The sequence below is a fragment of the Pristiophorus japonicus genome, chromosome 10 (genome assembly GCF_044704955.1).
Source record: "Pristiophorus japonicus isolate sPriJap1 chromosome 10, sPriJap1.hap1, whole genome shotgun sequence".
Taxonomy (NCBI): domain Eukaryota; kingdom Metazoa; phylum Chordata; class Chondrichthyes; family Pristiophoridae; genus Pristiophorus; species Pristiophorus japonicus.
The window spans coordinates 142,885,184-142,901,691 of record NC_091986.1 but is presented as its reverse complement, the minus strand read 5'-3'; the positions used below and the strand labels follow the sequence as shown (position 1 = coordinate 142,901,691).

The 16,508-nt window shown below is 42.6% G+C and overlaps 1 protein-coding gene across 3 annotated transcripts in view; it reads right to left on the bottom strand.

The window, feature by feature from the left end:
- Positions 1-16,508, bottom strand: part of dync2h1 (dynein cytoplasmic 2 heavy chain 1) — a 994,370-nt gene that overhangs the window by 198,492 nt on the left and 779,370 nt on the right. For all 3 annotated transcript variants that reach the window (XM_070892150.1, XM_070892151.1, XM_070892152.1), the window contains exons 82-83: positions 8,305-8,516; positions 2,927-3,031 (exon numbers count right to left, since the gene is read on the bottom strand). In XM_070892150.1, coding sequence (XP_070748251.1) covers positions 2,927-3,031; positions 8,305-8,516 — 317 coding nt within the window. The remainder of the gene's footprint in view (positions 1-2,926; positions 3,032-8,304; positions 8,517-16,508) is intronic.

Sequence of the window (16,508 nt, the reverse complement as noted above, 5' to 3'; positions counted from 1 at the left end):
CCTTGTTCGGTCTTCCAATCCTGATCACAATTGCTATACCTCCCAATTTGTTAGCATCAGCAAATTTTAAAATTGTTCCTTTCATTTCCAAGGCCCCTCGAGCCTGCTTCGCCATTCAATAAGATCATGACTGATTTTTGACGACAACCCACTTTCCTGCCTGATCCCCATATCCCTTAATTACTCCACAGTCAAAAAATCTATCTATCTCAACCTTGAATATACTCAATGACTGAACAGCCACAGCTCTTTGGGGCAGAGAATTCCAAAGATTCACAACCCTCTGAGTAAATCCCAGTATCTGTTCCAGTTAATGCACAGTAATAGATATACCCACAACATCTTCAATGTAATAGTGCACATAAATCAATTCTTCTTAATAGCAATTTGGTAGCACATGAGAGATGGGTGGAAAAAGTGTGCCACATGGGTGGAAAAAGTGTGACACTCACAAAATTCCTGATTCTCTTTCTTGCGATTGACTGTCCATGAACACTCAACCTTTGATGATCCTTTGCAAACTCTGGATCAAACAGTGCTGAAGATGTATCACTCTAATTTGTTCCAGTGCTTTCTATTTCAGCCACTGTTTTGTTGTTTATCAGCTGTTGCTGTGTTAATGCAGTAGAGAAATCTCTTAACCACAAACCTTCTTGTTTTATCATGCCAATTCCACCTTGGTCCTACTAACACCCGATTGAAAAATAGTTTATTGATTGTAGTTTTTCTTTAATCTACTCAATTGTAGAAAGCATGTTAGTAACTCAATTAACAGGGAATTCTGAAGTTTGTATTTATATGCTCACATTGCACATTCATGTCAGCGTAATGATATAAACCTGAAGCCAGGGTTTTCGGCTTCTGTGTTGCCAACCCATGATTTCAATGCATTCACTTAATTAGAAAATCGCAACCTAGTGAGTGCAGAAGCAAAAAACGCTGACCTCATTAAATAAGCTCATATGATTCGGCCAATTTTAGCTGCACCATAACTGAAAACACATTGGATAACATATGTTCATAATTCACATATCATTTGAATATGCCTGCCTGTATTTAGGCAGACATATTCCAAACCCCCATCCCTTCCAATGAGAAATCTTTGAAGTGTCTGGGAAAGCACAGAACTGGCAAAATGACTCTGATGGAAGTTTCCATTGCATTCTGCTGGAGTTACACAAGCCTCCTGTTTTAACAGCAGTAGAAAATCTATAGCTACATGTCTAGTTTATTCAGGCAACACGGTAACTAAAAACGTGAAATTGCTGTGTAGAACACAAGAGTCTCTTTTTTTTTCTAAAGTTTCCCCCAATTTGTTTTACGGTTTTTGGCTGATAGGAAACATACATAACGTTTATAGAAGAGAGTACTGAAAGGGTAGATCTATTACTGTGCATTAACTGGAACAGATATTGGGATTTGCTGAATTGCGGAGTGTTGATGCCATTTTTTCTATAGTAAAAGTTTCATTATTGTGGCTTATTAAGAATGAACCCTTTCAATTAAAATTCAGTGCGACTAATCAGGAAAACACATATTTAATAAGGGATTTCAAGGCATTATTATGTTATGTTAAAAATGCAGAATGTTTTATTCCATCTCACCTGGCACTGCTCAGGATTAGTTGGATGAAACAGTACATCTTTTAACTGTGTTTGTTGTAACAGCATAATCTCTGGAGCAAGGAAGAATAATAGGAGCTTTTGTAATTTTAGGATAGATTTTCATCTGGCCTCTTCATTGGCCACCTGACAGGCACAGTGTACCTGAGGTGCACTGCACCTGTGCAGATGGAGTTACATGGTCTGCCACTATTCCCAGAGCAGACCTGTCCATAACTAGGCTGAAACCCAAAAAGTAGGGAAGGAAACAGGACACTGTTTGCTGCTAAAATTAGAGGTTTTTGACTGCTGCTGGACAGAAATTTCAAAATAATTGTATCTTCTCAAGATCCATCTCAAATTGCCCCCAAGACTGCCATAGATCTTCTGGTCTGTGGGGATCGCAGTGCAAACCCCAACTTTTGTTTTTGGATGTCTGAGCATGGGATCGCTAACAGCTCTCCATCCCTTTGTCCACTTCAGTGAGCCTGAGAAAACTATAATCCCCAAGTGCAACAAAGAGGAAAATCCACCCTATCATTTTAAAAGGTGAAGTGACTAATAATAGCTCGTGTTATCATTACCATTACCATTACAGTAAGCAACTCAAAGCACTGGAGAAGTACCACCAACGCTACCTCTGCAAAATCCCTGCAAATTTATTGGCAGGATAGGCACACCAATGTCAGCGTTCTCTCTCAGGCCAACATCCCCAGCATCGAGGCATTGACCACGCTCGATCAGCTCCGATGGACGGGCCACATTGTCCGCATGCCCGATACTAGATTTCAGAAACAAGCACTCCACTCTGAGTCCCAGGAAGACAGAGAAAACGCTTCAAGGACACCCTCAAAGCCTCTTTGAAAAAAATGTAATATCCCCACCGACTCTTGGGAATTCCTGGCCCAATACCGCTTAAAGTGGAGGAGAAGCATCCAAGAAGGGGAATCTGTGGAGGTGGAACCTGATGTTTGGCAGAACTAGGAGACGATAGGGTGTATGGGGACGCGGGTTTGGTGAGGGGGTGGGGGGGGTAGTTTGGCTCACTGATGGATCCCTCATATCTGTCAACAGTGCGAAGAGGGGGGAAGGCATGAGCATAACAGCACTGGAGAGGGAGAGATATGGAAATGTTCCAGACGTGGCAGCACTTGCTTGTAACTTTCTAAGGTATCTCTGTAAATGTCAAGTTTAGTGTTTAGTGACTGATTCCTGGAATTGTATGTCTGCTTCCTGGGAATTAAGCATTACCTAGTGTAGAGCATAGAGAGAAAACATTCACATGCATTATTTCTTAAAATGATACAAAAATTTGAACTATTTACCTGGTTGCTGAAAATGCGTTGCGATGACCGTTCTATATTAGCAGGTAGACCAAAATATGCAGGTTTGTCATCTTCTGGTAAATGGGTAATAATGGCACGGTAATCCTATTAACAAACAAAAATGGAGAATGGCTACATATTATCCAAGAATAGATCTCGCTGCTTTAAGCACAAATGCATTTAATGAGTTCATAATGGCAAATTTACTGACTGTTATAAAATCATTGGGATAGATTTTCAACTTGCTACACGGGCATAAAACTGGCATTGTGGATTGGCCAAACATTACAGAACTTGTCCGATTTTAATTTCCAGCTCCATGCCCGAAAAGCACATTGAATTTTACAGCACAGGAGGCCATGTGGCCCATTGTAACTGTGCTTTCTCTTTGAATTAGCTCTCCACTTAGTCTCATTCCCCTGCCCTTTTCCCATTAACTAATGGGGTGCCGCAGGGATCAGTGCTGGGACCCCAACCATTTACAATCTATATTAACGACTTGGAAAAAGGGATTGAGTGTAACGTAGCCAAGTTTGCTGACGATACAAAGATGGGAGGAAAAGCAATGTATGAGGACACAAAAAGTCTGCAAAAGGACATAGACAGGCTAAGTGAGTGGGCAAAAATTTGACAGATGGAGTATAATGTTGGAAAGTGTGAGGTCATGCACTTTGGCAGAAAAAAATCAAAGAGTAAGTTATTATTTAAATGGAGAAAGATTGCAAAGTGTCGCAGCATAGCGGGACCTGAGGGTACTTGTGCATGAAACACAAAAGGATAGTATGCAGGTACAGCAAGTGATCAGGAAGGACAATGGTATCTTGGCCTTTATTGCAAAGGGGATGGAGTATAAAAGCTACAGCTACAGCTATATAAGGTATTGGTGAGGCCACACCTGGAATACTGCGTGCAGTTTTGGTTTCCATAGTTAAGAAAGTATATGCTTGCTTTGGAGGCAGTTCAGAGAAGGTTCACTAGGTTGATTCCGGGGATGAGTGGGTTGACTTATGAGGAAAGGTTGAGTAGGTTGGGCCTCTACTCATTGGAATTCAGAAGAATGAGAGGTGATCTTATCGAAAGGTATAAGATTATGAGGGGGCTTGACAAGATGGATGCAGAGAGGATGTTTCCACTGATGGGGGAGGCTAGAACTAGAGGACATGATCTTAGAATAAGGGGCCGCCCATTTAAAACAGAGTTGAGCAGGAATTTCTTCTCTCAGGAGGGTTGTAAATCTGTGAAATCCACTGCTTCAGAGAGCTGTGGATGCTGGGACATTGAATAAATTTAAGACAGAAATAGACAGTTTCTTAAACAATAAGGGGATAAGGTGTTATGGGGAGTGGTGGGGAAGAGGAGCTGAGTCTATGATTCGATCAGCCATGATCTTATTGAATGGCAGAGCAGGCTCGAGAGGCCGTATGGCCTACTCCTGTTCCTATTTCTTATGTTCTTATGTTCTTATTTCGCTTTCACTTGATTTTTTTTTATCCTCTTCTCTTTTAAAAGCTATTATGGTTCTGTTTCTATCACTGTTCCTGGTAGGGCCTCAAAACTCTGTTAAAAATTATCTTCTTTTGGTGACAACGGAGGCAGCTCGAGCCTGGAGCAGCTGGAGGGAGATTTAAATATCAACATCTCCCTGACAGCTGAAGCAATGCGAGCCTGGAGCAGCTGGAGGGAGATTTATTAAGCACTTTTAACGTAGTAAAACGTCCCAAGGCGCTTCACAACAATTTCACAACACATTAGATATTGATCATTGAGGGAAAGAGAGAAAAAGCGTGAGAAGGAAGTGTAAAAAGAGGTTAAAGCTCGGGTCCGAAATGGCAGCCAAAATGCGCATGCAGATAGACACAGGCGAAAAAACAAAAAAAATATAGAAATTCAAATTACATTGTAAATAATACAATAAGGAGTATACAATAGTAAAATCAGTATAATAAAGAGCAGCTGGAGGGAGATTTAAACGTCAGCTGGAGGCAGCTCGAGCCTGGAGCAGCTGGAAGGAAATTTAAACTTCAGTGTCTCCCTAACAACGGAGGCAGCTTGAGCCTGGAGCCGTTACAGGTCCTGTCAAGAGGACAAAATGAGAAAGAAAAAGTAATAAAATTATGACATCACAAGGATGGAGTACAGTGATTGGTTCTTCCATATTAATTGAATCATTGGACAGGGAATGAATCTTAAAGAAAGATAATAACTGATTTAATTTGATTCAATTGCTGATTTTCTAATTTTAAACTTAATTTATAATTATGGTATATATTATATAATTTTGGTTCATTATAATTAATCTTTATTGTACTGATTTTACCATTGTATACTCCCTATTGTATTACTTACAATGTAATTTTAATTTCTTTATTTTTTTTACAATTTTCGCCTGTATTTATCTGCGTCCGTATTTTGGCTGCCGCTTCGGACTCGAGCCTTTAACCTCTATTTTACACTTCCTTCTCACGCTTTTTCTCTCTTTCCCTCAATGGTCAATATCTAATGTGTTCTAAAATTGTTGTGGTATGTTTTAATACGTTAAAGGCGCTATATAAATAAAAGTTCTGATTTTGTAAACTCCAATTGCCAACCCATTTATTGCCCATAACTGAGTGGCTTGCTAGGCCATTTCATAGAGCTTTTTAGAGTCAACCACATTGCTGTGGGTCTGAGGGCACATAGAGGCCAGAGCAAGTAAGGACAGCAGATTCCCTTCCCTAAAGGCCATTAGTAAACCAGACGTTTTTTTTCAATTCCAGACTTATTTATTACCTGAATTTAAATTCTCCAACTGCCATGGTGGGATTTGAACTCATGTCCCCAGATCATTAGTCCAGGTGTCCAGATTACTAATCCAGTTACATAACCACTATGCTACCATCCCCTAAATGCTTGAAACTTTCCAGATTGCGATTAAGGGATCTGAGTATTCAAAACTGACTGCATTACTACAACAACAACGTGCATTTATATGACACTGTTAATGTAAAGAAACTTGTCAAGGCAGATCAGGAATAGAGATAAGGAAATAGATGCAAATGTAGCAAGGAAACAATTAGAAGGGCTGACTGAAAGCTTGGTCAAAGATGTAGGTTTTGAGAATTATTTATTTTAAAACGTGAGAGGAAGCTATGGAGTAGTAGAGAATTTTAGGAAGGGAGTTCCAGGTAGGATCAAGGCAGCAGAAAGCTCTGCCATCAATGTTGGGAGAAACAGTGGAGAGCAAACAAATAAGCCTAGAGTCAGTGTCAGAGGTGATACTCGAGATGGGGCCTGACATAGGCTCTGCACAACTGAAGCATCACTTTGCCACTTTTTTATTCCAGGCCTCTTGAGATAAACACTAACATTCCATTTGCATTTTTGATTACTTTTTGTAGCTATGCACTAGCTTTTAGTGATTTATGTACATGGATACCTAAATCCCTTTGCTCCTCCACAGCTTTTAGCCCCTCACCATTGAGACAGTGTTCAGATTTGTTTTTCTCAGATCATTACACTTTCCTACTTTGAATTCCATCTGCCATAGTTTTGCCACTCACTTAATCTGTCTATGTGCCTTTGCAACTTGTTGCTCCCAACTATACAACCTCCCATGCCTCCCAAATTAGTGCCATCTTCAAAGATGGATATACAGTACAACTCTCTATTCCTTCATCCAAGTCATTGATGTATATGGTGAAAATCTGAGGTCCCAGTACAGATCCCTGCGGAATACCACTTCCAATCAGAGAACATTACCTTTACCCCTACTCTCTGTCTCCTACCTCAACGAATTATCAATCCATCTCACAAGGTTAACTCCAATTCCATGCACTTTTTGATAATAAAGGTGAAAGTAAGACACCTTAGTGATGAATGGGATGTGGGCATTTTAAGCTTAGCTTAGGATTGAACAGGACACCAAGGAGCCGAAATTGCCTCTTTTTTAAAAAAGAGCCGTTACCACCTTAGTCGGGGTGGAGTGTGCCTTCGTCCCTTTTTCTGGCAGAGAAAGTTACCGCCCTGCCCGTGTTCCCACCCCGTCAGCTACATGGTGACCCCTTACCGCCCGGCGGCGACCTCTTTCTGCTCCACGGAGGAAATTGACCCGCGGGAGCGGAGCCAGCACCAGTCGATGCCCCCAACAGCTTTCCCTGATGGGAAGCTCCAGTAGTTGGGTGGCCCATCTGCCCTTAAGGGGCAGAGCGCAACGCCATGGCCGCCATTGTATTTTAATTGTCGGCCGACTCTGAAGTTGGCCCGACAATGGTGGCCATGGGTTCTGCCGGTCCGCAATAGGCAGCCCGGCACCGCCTCTTGGGTACTGGGCCGCTACATGGCCAAAACCCTCCCTGGTGGCCCAGTGGGCACCACTAAAGTGGCAGCAGAGCTCACAGTGGCCCTCCCTTTAACTGAAGGGGAGGGACGTTCTGATGCGTCAGCACGTTCGTGTCTCGCTGACGTTGTATGCGTCGCGCTGACATGCTCAGCGGGTGCTCATGACACCGTCCGCCTTCTGCCCCGCTCCCGACCCACTTCCACCCGAAACATTGCCCTGATGGAATCACTCCCAAAAAGAGGGCAAATCGCTTGAATCATCATCCCATCGACTGGGATGGTAAATCAACAATAAGATCGGTAAATGCGCCCCGTTTGGGACGGAGGGCAATTTTGGCCCCGAAGTCTGCAAATAGACTGATTCAACTGGAGAGAGTGATTGAGGAGGGGACTGGAGTCAGTAGCACGAAAACTGCTTTTGATGGAAATTCATTGTTCCAGGTACAGAGCTGGTGGAATTTATGACATCGAGCCTTGATGTTGAACAAGCAATCTGACAACACAGAAGTCATTGATAGAAGTAGTGGAGAGTTAGAGCTGGGCAAATACTGGGAATGGAAGATCTTTTAGGAGCTGGTGCAAATGATTGCATAGACGTAGAAGAATGGCAGTTATACAACAAATTGACAGGGTGCTAATCTCAGACTGTGTGTTAGACCAAAAGAGAAGAAATAATGGGTTAGATTAAAATGATCTGTAACAAATATATTTCAAACAAAAATATAATACTGACCTAATTAGTACAGAATAAAGGTCTATGGTATTTAAGCATATCGCAACTATTTCAATAAAATAGTTACAATGATCTCCCACTGTGACATGCAAGTTCATTTAATAAAAATATGAAAGTTCATGCACATAGAAGCATTATTTTTTTTTAAATGAGTTCCTATTTAATTATGCCAGCTGTTTAAAGTTTGTTATTAAAGAAATTCTTCAACGGCAAATGACAAATAGAATCTCATCCTCAATGAAGCTTAAAAAATGAAATTAAAATATCATTTCCTGCCAGATGGAGAATTTCACTGTTTGCAGCTACATACATTATTAACATCACCTACCATAATGCTGCAGGATTTAGGCACAGTGATGGATGATGGAAAGGATGCTACATTTTTGCTCCTGGACTGTGATCCAGCAATTGCTTTGGGGCTGAAAAATTGCTCTAGATACGAATTCAAGACTCGTAGATCAAATATGTTGTCAATACGTCCACCATAGATAGCATTTTCCAACAGACCGCGAACAAACTCCCACTGAACATCCTTTGTTTCTGTGGAAACCAAATTAATCATTGTTAAGCTTCTAGATAGTAATACAACAGAGGTTACATCATTGATAACACTAAAGCCCCGGATGGGGAAACAACAGTTAAACATGCCACTACTCTTGATCCCACTGTGCTTCCCATGGCATGTAATTTTAACTTGCTGTTTTTAGCAAATGCATGGCACACCTGCCAGAAGGCAGCGAGGTCATGCTTTAAACATACAGATTGGGCTCCGTTAAGTAATTTTAACCTCAGGCCTGCACTGGGGAGCAATCGTGGCTTCCCCACCAGGCCAACCTGGCAGCAAGTGACTCAGCGGCCAGAGGAGGCCCAGAAAAATATGTTTGCAATTAATTAATTATGTTCCTTGTAAGCCAGGAATAACAGGAGTGCACCTTCGGGCCCCACAGCAAGGAAACCTTGCCCTCCCCACCCATGCCTTCCCTCCCCCTACTCTGACCACCATGCCCTCCTGACTCCCTTCACAAACACTTAACAGATTGCCGGGCACCAGTCTGCTGCTTGGTGGCGGCCTCCTGCTGCCCAAATTCCCACTCCCGCCCACTGGCCAGGGAGGGCTTACCACAGGGTTCAGGTGGGAGACTCACTGCAAGCATACAGAAGAGGCCTGAGAATATCTCCCAGGCCTCGCTCTATGGGGAGCTGACAATTTGCTGCCCACCTGATCTGCTCCGCATTAAAATCAGGATTTAAGATACTGGTATTCAGCTGTGAAAGTTTGGAATACGAGGTATTCCTTTCCAAATAAACAGAAGAATATCCAATAAGATATCGCTGGAACATAGCAACTTCTGTAATTGTAAGAAGCACTGAAATTTATTATAGAATGGAGTGCAAACTCATACTTAAGTTACTTTTCACTAGTGTTATTCATTACGCCGTTGGGTAGTGAAATTAACATTCTCTCCGCAAAATAAATGTGTGTGCTCACTTATGAATGAGTGTGTAATTAGCAGCGCAGTTGTTTCATGTGTTAGCACCCCAAATGTTAGTTATGATCTAGTTTACGTAACTGATGAACACCCGCAATTCATTTTGTTAGTCTGATTGGTCCTGGTGCAAATGTTATTACATCTTGGTGATAACTTATTTCAAGACCATCCTTCTCCATTTAATGGAGTGTACCTGTGCCATGCACCTTACTCAGATATCCATGAGTACAGCTCCTCAGCCAGCTATCAGATCAAATGATTTCAGAAAATTTTTCATGTATTCTTAGCCCATTCAAAGTAAGAGATGAGCATTTTTAATCACAAACTTCGGTGCTGTCCCACCGCAATGTTATAGGTGCAGGTGCACAGCCCCAATTTTGTTAGGGTCATGCAAATATGTTAACACAAAAAGCAGTTGCAATCAGGATGTTCTTTAACATGTTAGCAAAATTTCTCAAACGGGTAGCTTAGTCACCTTTGGGTGGCACAGTCAGCATTTTTCAAATTAAAGTTATTAACAATTTAAGAACTGCTCCCATATTTCTGCCAATGTTACTCTGTAACTGACTGCTAAGAGGTTTATTATTAGTGTTTAGGATATCCTTCGGTTTTCTACATCATCTTCTGGGTAGTACATCTGGATTGTCTTCATTTTCTTGATAATTGTGCAATTTTCGTATAGCAATAATTCTCCGAACCCAAGTTCATAAAGGGATGCCAGAAGCAATAAAGAAAGATGCTCGGAGCAAATGGAGCCCAGGAAGCAGAGAATCAAGATAAATGGGTCCTTTTCAGAATGGCAGGCAGTGACTAGTGAGGTACCGCAGGGCTCAGTGTTGGGACCTCAGTTTTTTACAATATACATCAATGATTTAGATGAAGGAATTGAATGTAATATCTCCAAGTTTGCAGATGACACTAAACTGGGTGGCAGTGTGAGCTGTGAGGAGGATGCTAAGAGGCTGCAGGGTGACTTGGACAGGTTAGGTGAATGGGCAAATGCATGGCAGGTGCAGTATAATGTGGATAAATGTGAGGTTATCCACTTTGGTGGCAAAAACAGGAAGGCATAATATTATCTGAATAGCAGCAGATTAGAAAAAGGGGAGGTGCAACGGTACATCAGTCGTTGAAAGTGGGCATGCAGGTACAGCAGGCGGTGAAGAAGGCAAATGGCATGTTAGCCTTCATAGCTAGGGGATTTGAGTATAGGAGCAGGGAGGTCTTACTGCAGTTGTACAGGGTCTTGGTGAGGCCTCACCTGGAATATTGTGTTCAGTTTTGGTCTCCTAATCTGAGGAAGGACGTTCTTGTTATTGAGGGAGTGCAGCGAAGGTTCACCAGATTGATTCCCGGGATGGCAGGACTGACATATGAGGAGAGACCGGATCGACTAGGCCTGTATTCACTGGAGTTTAAAAGAATGAGAGAGGATCTCATAGAAACATATAAAATTCTGATGGGATTGGACAGGTTAGATGCAGGAAGAATGTTCCCGATGTTGGGGAAGTCCAGCACCAGGGGTCACAGTCGAAGGATAAGGGGTAAGCCATTTAGGACCGAGATGAGGAGAAACTTCTTCACTCAGAGAGTTGTTAACCTGTGGAATTCTCTGCCGCAGAGAGTTGTTGATGCCAGTTCATTGGATATATTCAAGAGGGAGTTAGATATGGCCCTTACGGCTAAAGGGATCAAAGGGTATGGAGAGAAAGCAGGGAAGGGGTACTGAGGTGATGATCAGCCATGATCTTATAGAATGGTGGTGCAGGCTCGAAGGGCCGAATGGCCTACTCCTGCACCTATTTTATATGTTTCTATCAGGCAGCATCTGTAGTGAGCTGACAGCAGCACTGTAAAGTAAAATAAATTGGGCTGTGCCACCACTGAGTAGTAGCCACATTCATAAAGTCATACTAAAATCAGTTCTAAAATAGTAATCAGGCAGTAACATATTGATTTTATGCTGCCTGTTATAACGTGTATTTTTGCTGGTTTCCAAGATGCATATTTTGAAGGAGATCCGCCATATTTGAGAAACATAGGCAGTTAGTAAAAATTATGATGCAGGGCAGCGCCTTATACTGGTAGAATTTGCCACTGAATTCTAAATGTAGAAATCTTTGACACTAACAATGGCTATGTAAAAGAAGGTGCTCTTGAGCTTGTCTCCAGAGTACAATAAATGCAGGTGACGACTTGCATTTATATAGCACCTTTCATGACCTCAGGATGTCCCAAAGCGCTTTACAGCCAATTAAATATTTTTGAAGTGCAGTCACTATTATAATGTAGGAACAATATAGATAAATGCATGTCAATGGACACATATGGCTTGGCAATGCAGGTGGTAACAACTGAGTCCTGCTTTAAAACATCTGTTATTGAGCCTAGACTTGCACATAAAATCTCAATGCAAATATATCTCTCCGATCCCGGCAGAAACCGGGTGAAAGGGCAGTTAAACTGGACTGGGCGACTCACCCACAGTCTTCCCACCCCGAACTAGCAGTCTACAATTTTAAATTGCAGGCAGCAAGGTTACCAGCCCGAATTTGACGGGTTTTCTTTAAATATGTAGATCGGGTTCCAATGGTGTCATCGGGGACTGGTTGCAATATTAACTTAAGGCCTGAGCAGAACATAAGAACGTAAAAAATAGGAACAGGAGTAGGATTTTTGGCCCCTCGAGCCTGCTCCACCAGTCAATAAGATCATGGCTAATCTGATCATGGACTCAGCTCCACTTCCCTGCCTGCTCCCCATAAGATCAGCCATGATCTTGTTGAATGGCGGAGCAGGCTCGAGGGGCTAGATGACCTACTCCTGTTCCTAATTCTTATGTTCTTATAACCCTTTACTCCCTTATCGCTCAAAAATATGTCTATCTCTGCCTTAAATATAGAAGCATAGAAAATAGGTGCAGGAGTAGGCCATTCGGCCCTTCGAGCCTGCACCGCCATTCAATGAGTTCATGGCTGAACATGCAACTTCAGTACCCCATTCCTGCTTTCTCGCCATACCCCTTGATCCCCCTAGTATTAAGGACTACATCTAACTCCTTTTTGAATATATTTAGTGAATTGGTCTCAACAACTTTCTGTGGTAGAGAATGCCACAGGTTCACCACTCTCTGAAGTTTCTCCTCATCTCGGTCCTAAATGGCTTACCCCTTATCCTTAGACTGTGACCCAGCCTCCACAGCTCTCTGGGGCAGAGAATTCCATAGATTTAAAACCCTCTGAAAGAAGAAATTCTTCCTCCTCATCTTAGTTTTAAATGGGCGGCCCCGTATTCTGAGACTATGTCCCCTAGTTTTAGTTTCCCCTATGAGTGGAAATATGCTCATAATCTTATATGTTTCGATAAGATCACCTCTCATTCTTCTGAACTCCAATGTGTATAAGCCCAACCTACTCAACCTATCCTCATAAGTCAACCCCCTCATCTCCAGAATCAACCTAGTGAACCTTCTCTGAACAGCTTCCAATGCAAGTATATCCTTCCTTAAATACGGAGACCAAAACTATATGCAGTACTCTAGGTGTGGCCTCACCAATGCTAGTTTACTTTCATAATCTATTTTCCCTCTCTTTAGCATTTTTTAGTCGTTCTTTGATGTATTTTAAAAGTTTCCCAATCCTCTGGCCTCCCACTAGTCTTGGCCACATTGTATGCTCTTGTACCACTATAAGAAATTCATAAGAGCAGTGGTGGCTTCCCAGGATCTGGATCGAGGCCAGAAGAGGCCCAGGTAAATTTAACTTTTATTAAAGGTTTCCTTGTGTGTCGAGGAACCAACTAGGGGGGAGGCCATCTTAGACTGGGTGTTGTGTAATGAGAGAGGATTAATTAGCAATCTCGTTGTGTGAGGCCCCTTGGGGAAGAGTGACCATAATATGGTGGAATTCTGCATTAGGATGGAGAATGAAACAGTTAATTCAGAGACCATGGTCCAGAACTTAAAGAAGGCTAACTTTGAAGGTATGAGGCGTGAATTGGCTAGGATAGATTGGCGAATAATACTTAAGGGGTTGACTGTGGATGGGCAATGGCAGACATTTAGAGACTGCATGGATGAACTACGACAATTGTACATTCCTGTCTGGCGTAAAAATAAAAAAGGGAAGGTGGCTCAACCGTGGCGATCAAGGGAAATCAGGGATAGTATTAAAGCCAAGGAAGTGGCATACAAATTGGTCAGAAATAGCAGCGAACCCGGGGACTGGGAGAAATTTAGAACTCAGCAGAGGAGGACAAAGGGTTTGATTAGGGCAGGGAAAATGGAGTACGAGAAGAAGCTTGCAGGGAACATTAAGACGGATGGCAAAAGTTTCTATAGATATGTAAAGAGAAAAAGGTTAATAAAGACAAATGTAGGTCCCCTGCAGTCAGAATCAGGGGAAGTCATAACAGGGAACAAAGAAATGGCGGACCAATTGAACAAGTACTTTGGTTCGGTATTCACTAAGGAGGACACAAACAACCTTCCGGATATAAAAGGGCTCAGAGGGTCTAGTAAGGAGGAGGAACTGAGGGAAATCCTTATTAGTCGGGAAATTGTGTTGGGGAAATTGATGGGATTGAAGGCCGATAAATCCCCAGGGCCTGATGAACTGCATCCCAGAGTACTTAAGGAGATGGCCTTGGAAATAGCGGATGCATTGACAGTCATTTTCCAACATTCCATTGACTCTGGATCAGTTCCTATCGAGTGGAGGGTAGCCAATGTAACCCCACTTTTTAAAAAAGGAGGGAGAGAGAAAACAAGGAATTATAGACCGGGTCAGCCTGACATCGGCCGTGGGTAAAATGATGGAATCAATTATTAAGGATGTCATAGCAGCGCATTTGGAAAGAGGTGACATGATAGGTCCAAGTCAGCATGGATTTGTGAAAGGAAAATCATGCTTGACAAATCTTCTGGAATTTTTTGAGGATGTTTCCAGTAGAGTGGACAAGGGAGAACCAGTTGATGTGGTATATTTGGACTTTCAGAAGGCTTTCGACAAGGTCCCACACAAGAGATTAATGTGCAAAGTTAAAGCACATGGGATTGGGGGTAGTGTGCTGACATGGATTGAGAACTGGTTGTCAGACAGGAAGCAAAGAGTAGGAGTAAATGGGGACTTTTCAGAATGGTTCTGCAGTGACCAGTGGGGTACCGCAAGGCTCTGTGCTGGGGCCCCAGCTGTTTACACTATACATTAATGATTTAGACGAGGGGATTAAATGCAGTATCTCCAAATTTGCGGATGACACTAAGTTGGGTGGCAGTGTGAGCTGCGAGGAGGATGCTATGAGGCTGCAGAGCGACTTGGATAGGTTCGGTGAGTGGGCAAATGCATGGCAGATGAAGTATAATGTGGATAAATGTGAGGTTATCCACTTTGGTGGTAAAAACAGAGAGACAGACTATTATCTGAATGGTGACAGATTAGGAAAAGGGGAGGTGCAACGAGACCTGGGTGTCATGGTACATCAGTCATTGAAGGTTGGCATGCAGGTACAGTAGGCGGTTAAGAAAGCAAATGGCATGTTGGCCTTCATAGCGAGGGGATTTGAGTACAGGGGCAGGGAGGTGTTGCTACAGTTGTACAGGGTCTTGGTGAGGCCACACCTGGAGTATTGTGTACAGTTTTGGTCTCCTAGCCTGAGGAAGGACACTCTTGCTATTGAGGGAGTGCAGCGAAGGTTCACCAGATTGATTCCCGGGATGGCGGGATTGACCGATCAAGAAAGACTGGATCAACTGGGCTTGTATTCACTGGAGTTCAGAAGAATGAGAGGGGACCTTATAGAAACGTTTAAAATTCTGATGAGTTTAGACAGGTTAGATGCAGGAAGAATGTTCCCAATGTTGGGGAAGTGCAGAACCAGGGGTCACAGTCTAAGGATAAGGGGTAAGCCATTTAGGACCGAGATGAGGAAAAACTTCTTCACCTAGAGAGTGGTGAACCTGTGGAATTCTCTACCACAGAAAGTGGTTGAGGCCAATTCACTAAATATATTCAAAAAGGAGTTAGATGAAGTCCTTACTACTCGGGGGATCAAGGGGTATGGCGAGAAAGCAGGAATGGGGTACTGAAGTTGCATGTTCAGCCATGAACTCATTGAATGGCGGTGCAGACTAGAAGGGCCGAATGGCCTACTCCTGCACCTATTTTCTATGTTTCTATGAGATGTAGGTGTGCTCATCTGAGCCATACAAGGAAACCATTAATCTGCACTTACTAGTCCTTGGTATGCACTTATCCAGCAAGTTGAATAAAATGTCTTTAAAGACGGGGAGGAGGCGCCATCAGTGAAGATACACGCGCACCACGTGGCCTTGGAGTGGTGGGGGAGGGCGTTGGGGGCTGGCGAAGGGCTGACTCTCCCCTTCAGTTGTGGCTCAATGGGTAGCACCCTCACCTCTGAATCAGAAGGTTGTGGGTTCAAAGCCCACTCCAGGAAGTTGAGCACATAAATCTAGGCTGTCACTCCAGTGCAGTGCTGAGGGAGCGCTGCACTGTCGGAGTTGCCGTCTTTCGGATGAGACATTAAAGCGACTGCCGTCTTAGGTGGATGTAAAAGATCCCATTATTTCAAAGAAGAGCAGGGGAGTTATCCCTGGTGTCCTGGCCAATATTTATTCCTCAATCAACATAACTAAAACAGATTATCTGGTTGTTGTTTGTGGGAGTTTGTTGTGCGCAAGTTGGCTGCCGCACTTCCTACATTACAACAGTGGCGACACTCCAAAAGTACTTAATTGGCTGTAAAGCACTTTGAGATGTCTGGTGGTCGTGAAAGGCGCTATATAAATGGAAATCTTGCTTTCTTACTTTCTAAAAATAATGCATCGTTGCTTATGTGGATGTTATTATGTTTTATGCATTTTTGCACCACAATCTTTTAACCTATTTTTCCTGAGAATCATCAACATTTGAAAGAAAAGTCATACTAAATTAACCATTTTTCGTTTGTTAGCAATCAGGAAATAGCTAACAGTAGTAACATTGTAAATCTAAGTAACTTAACCACAATATTTCATGAGAACCTG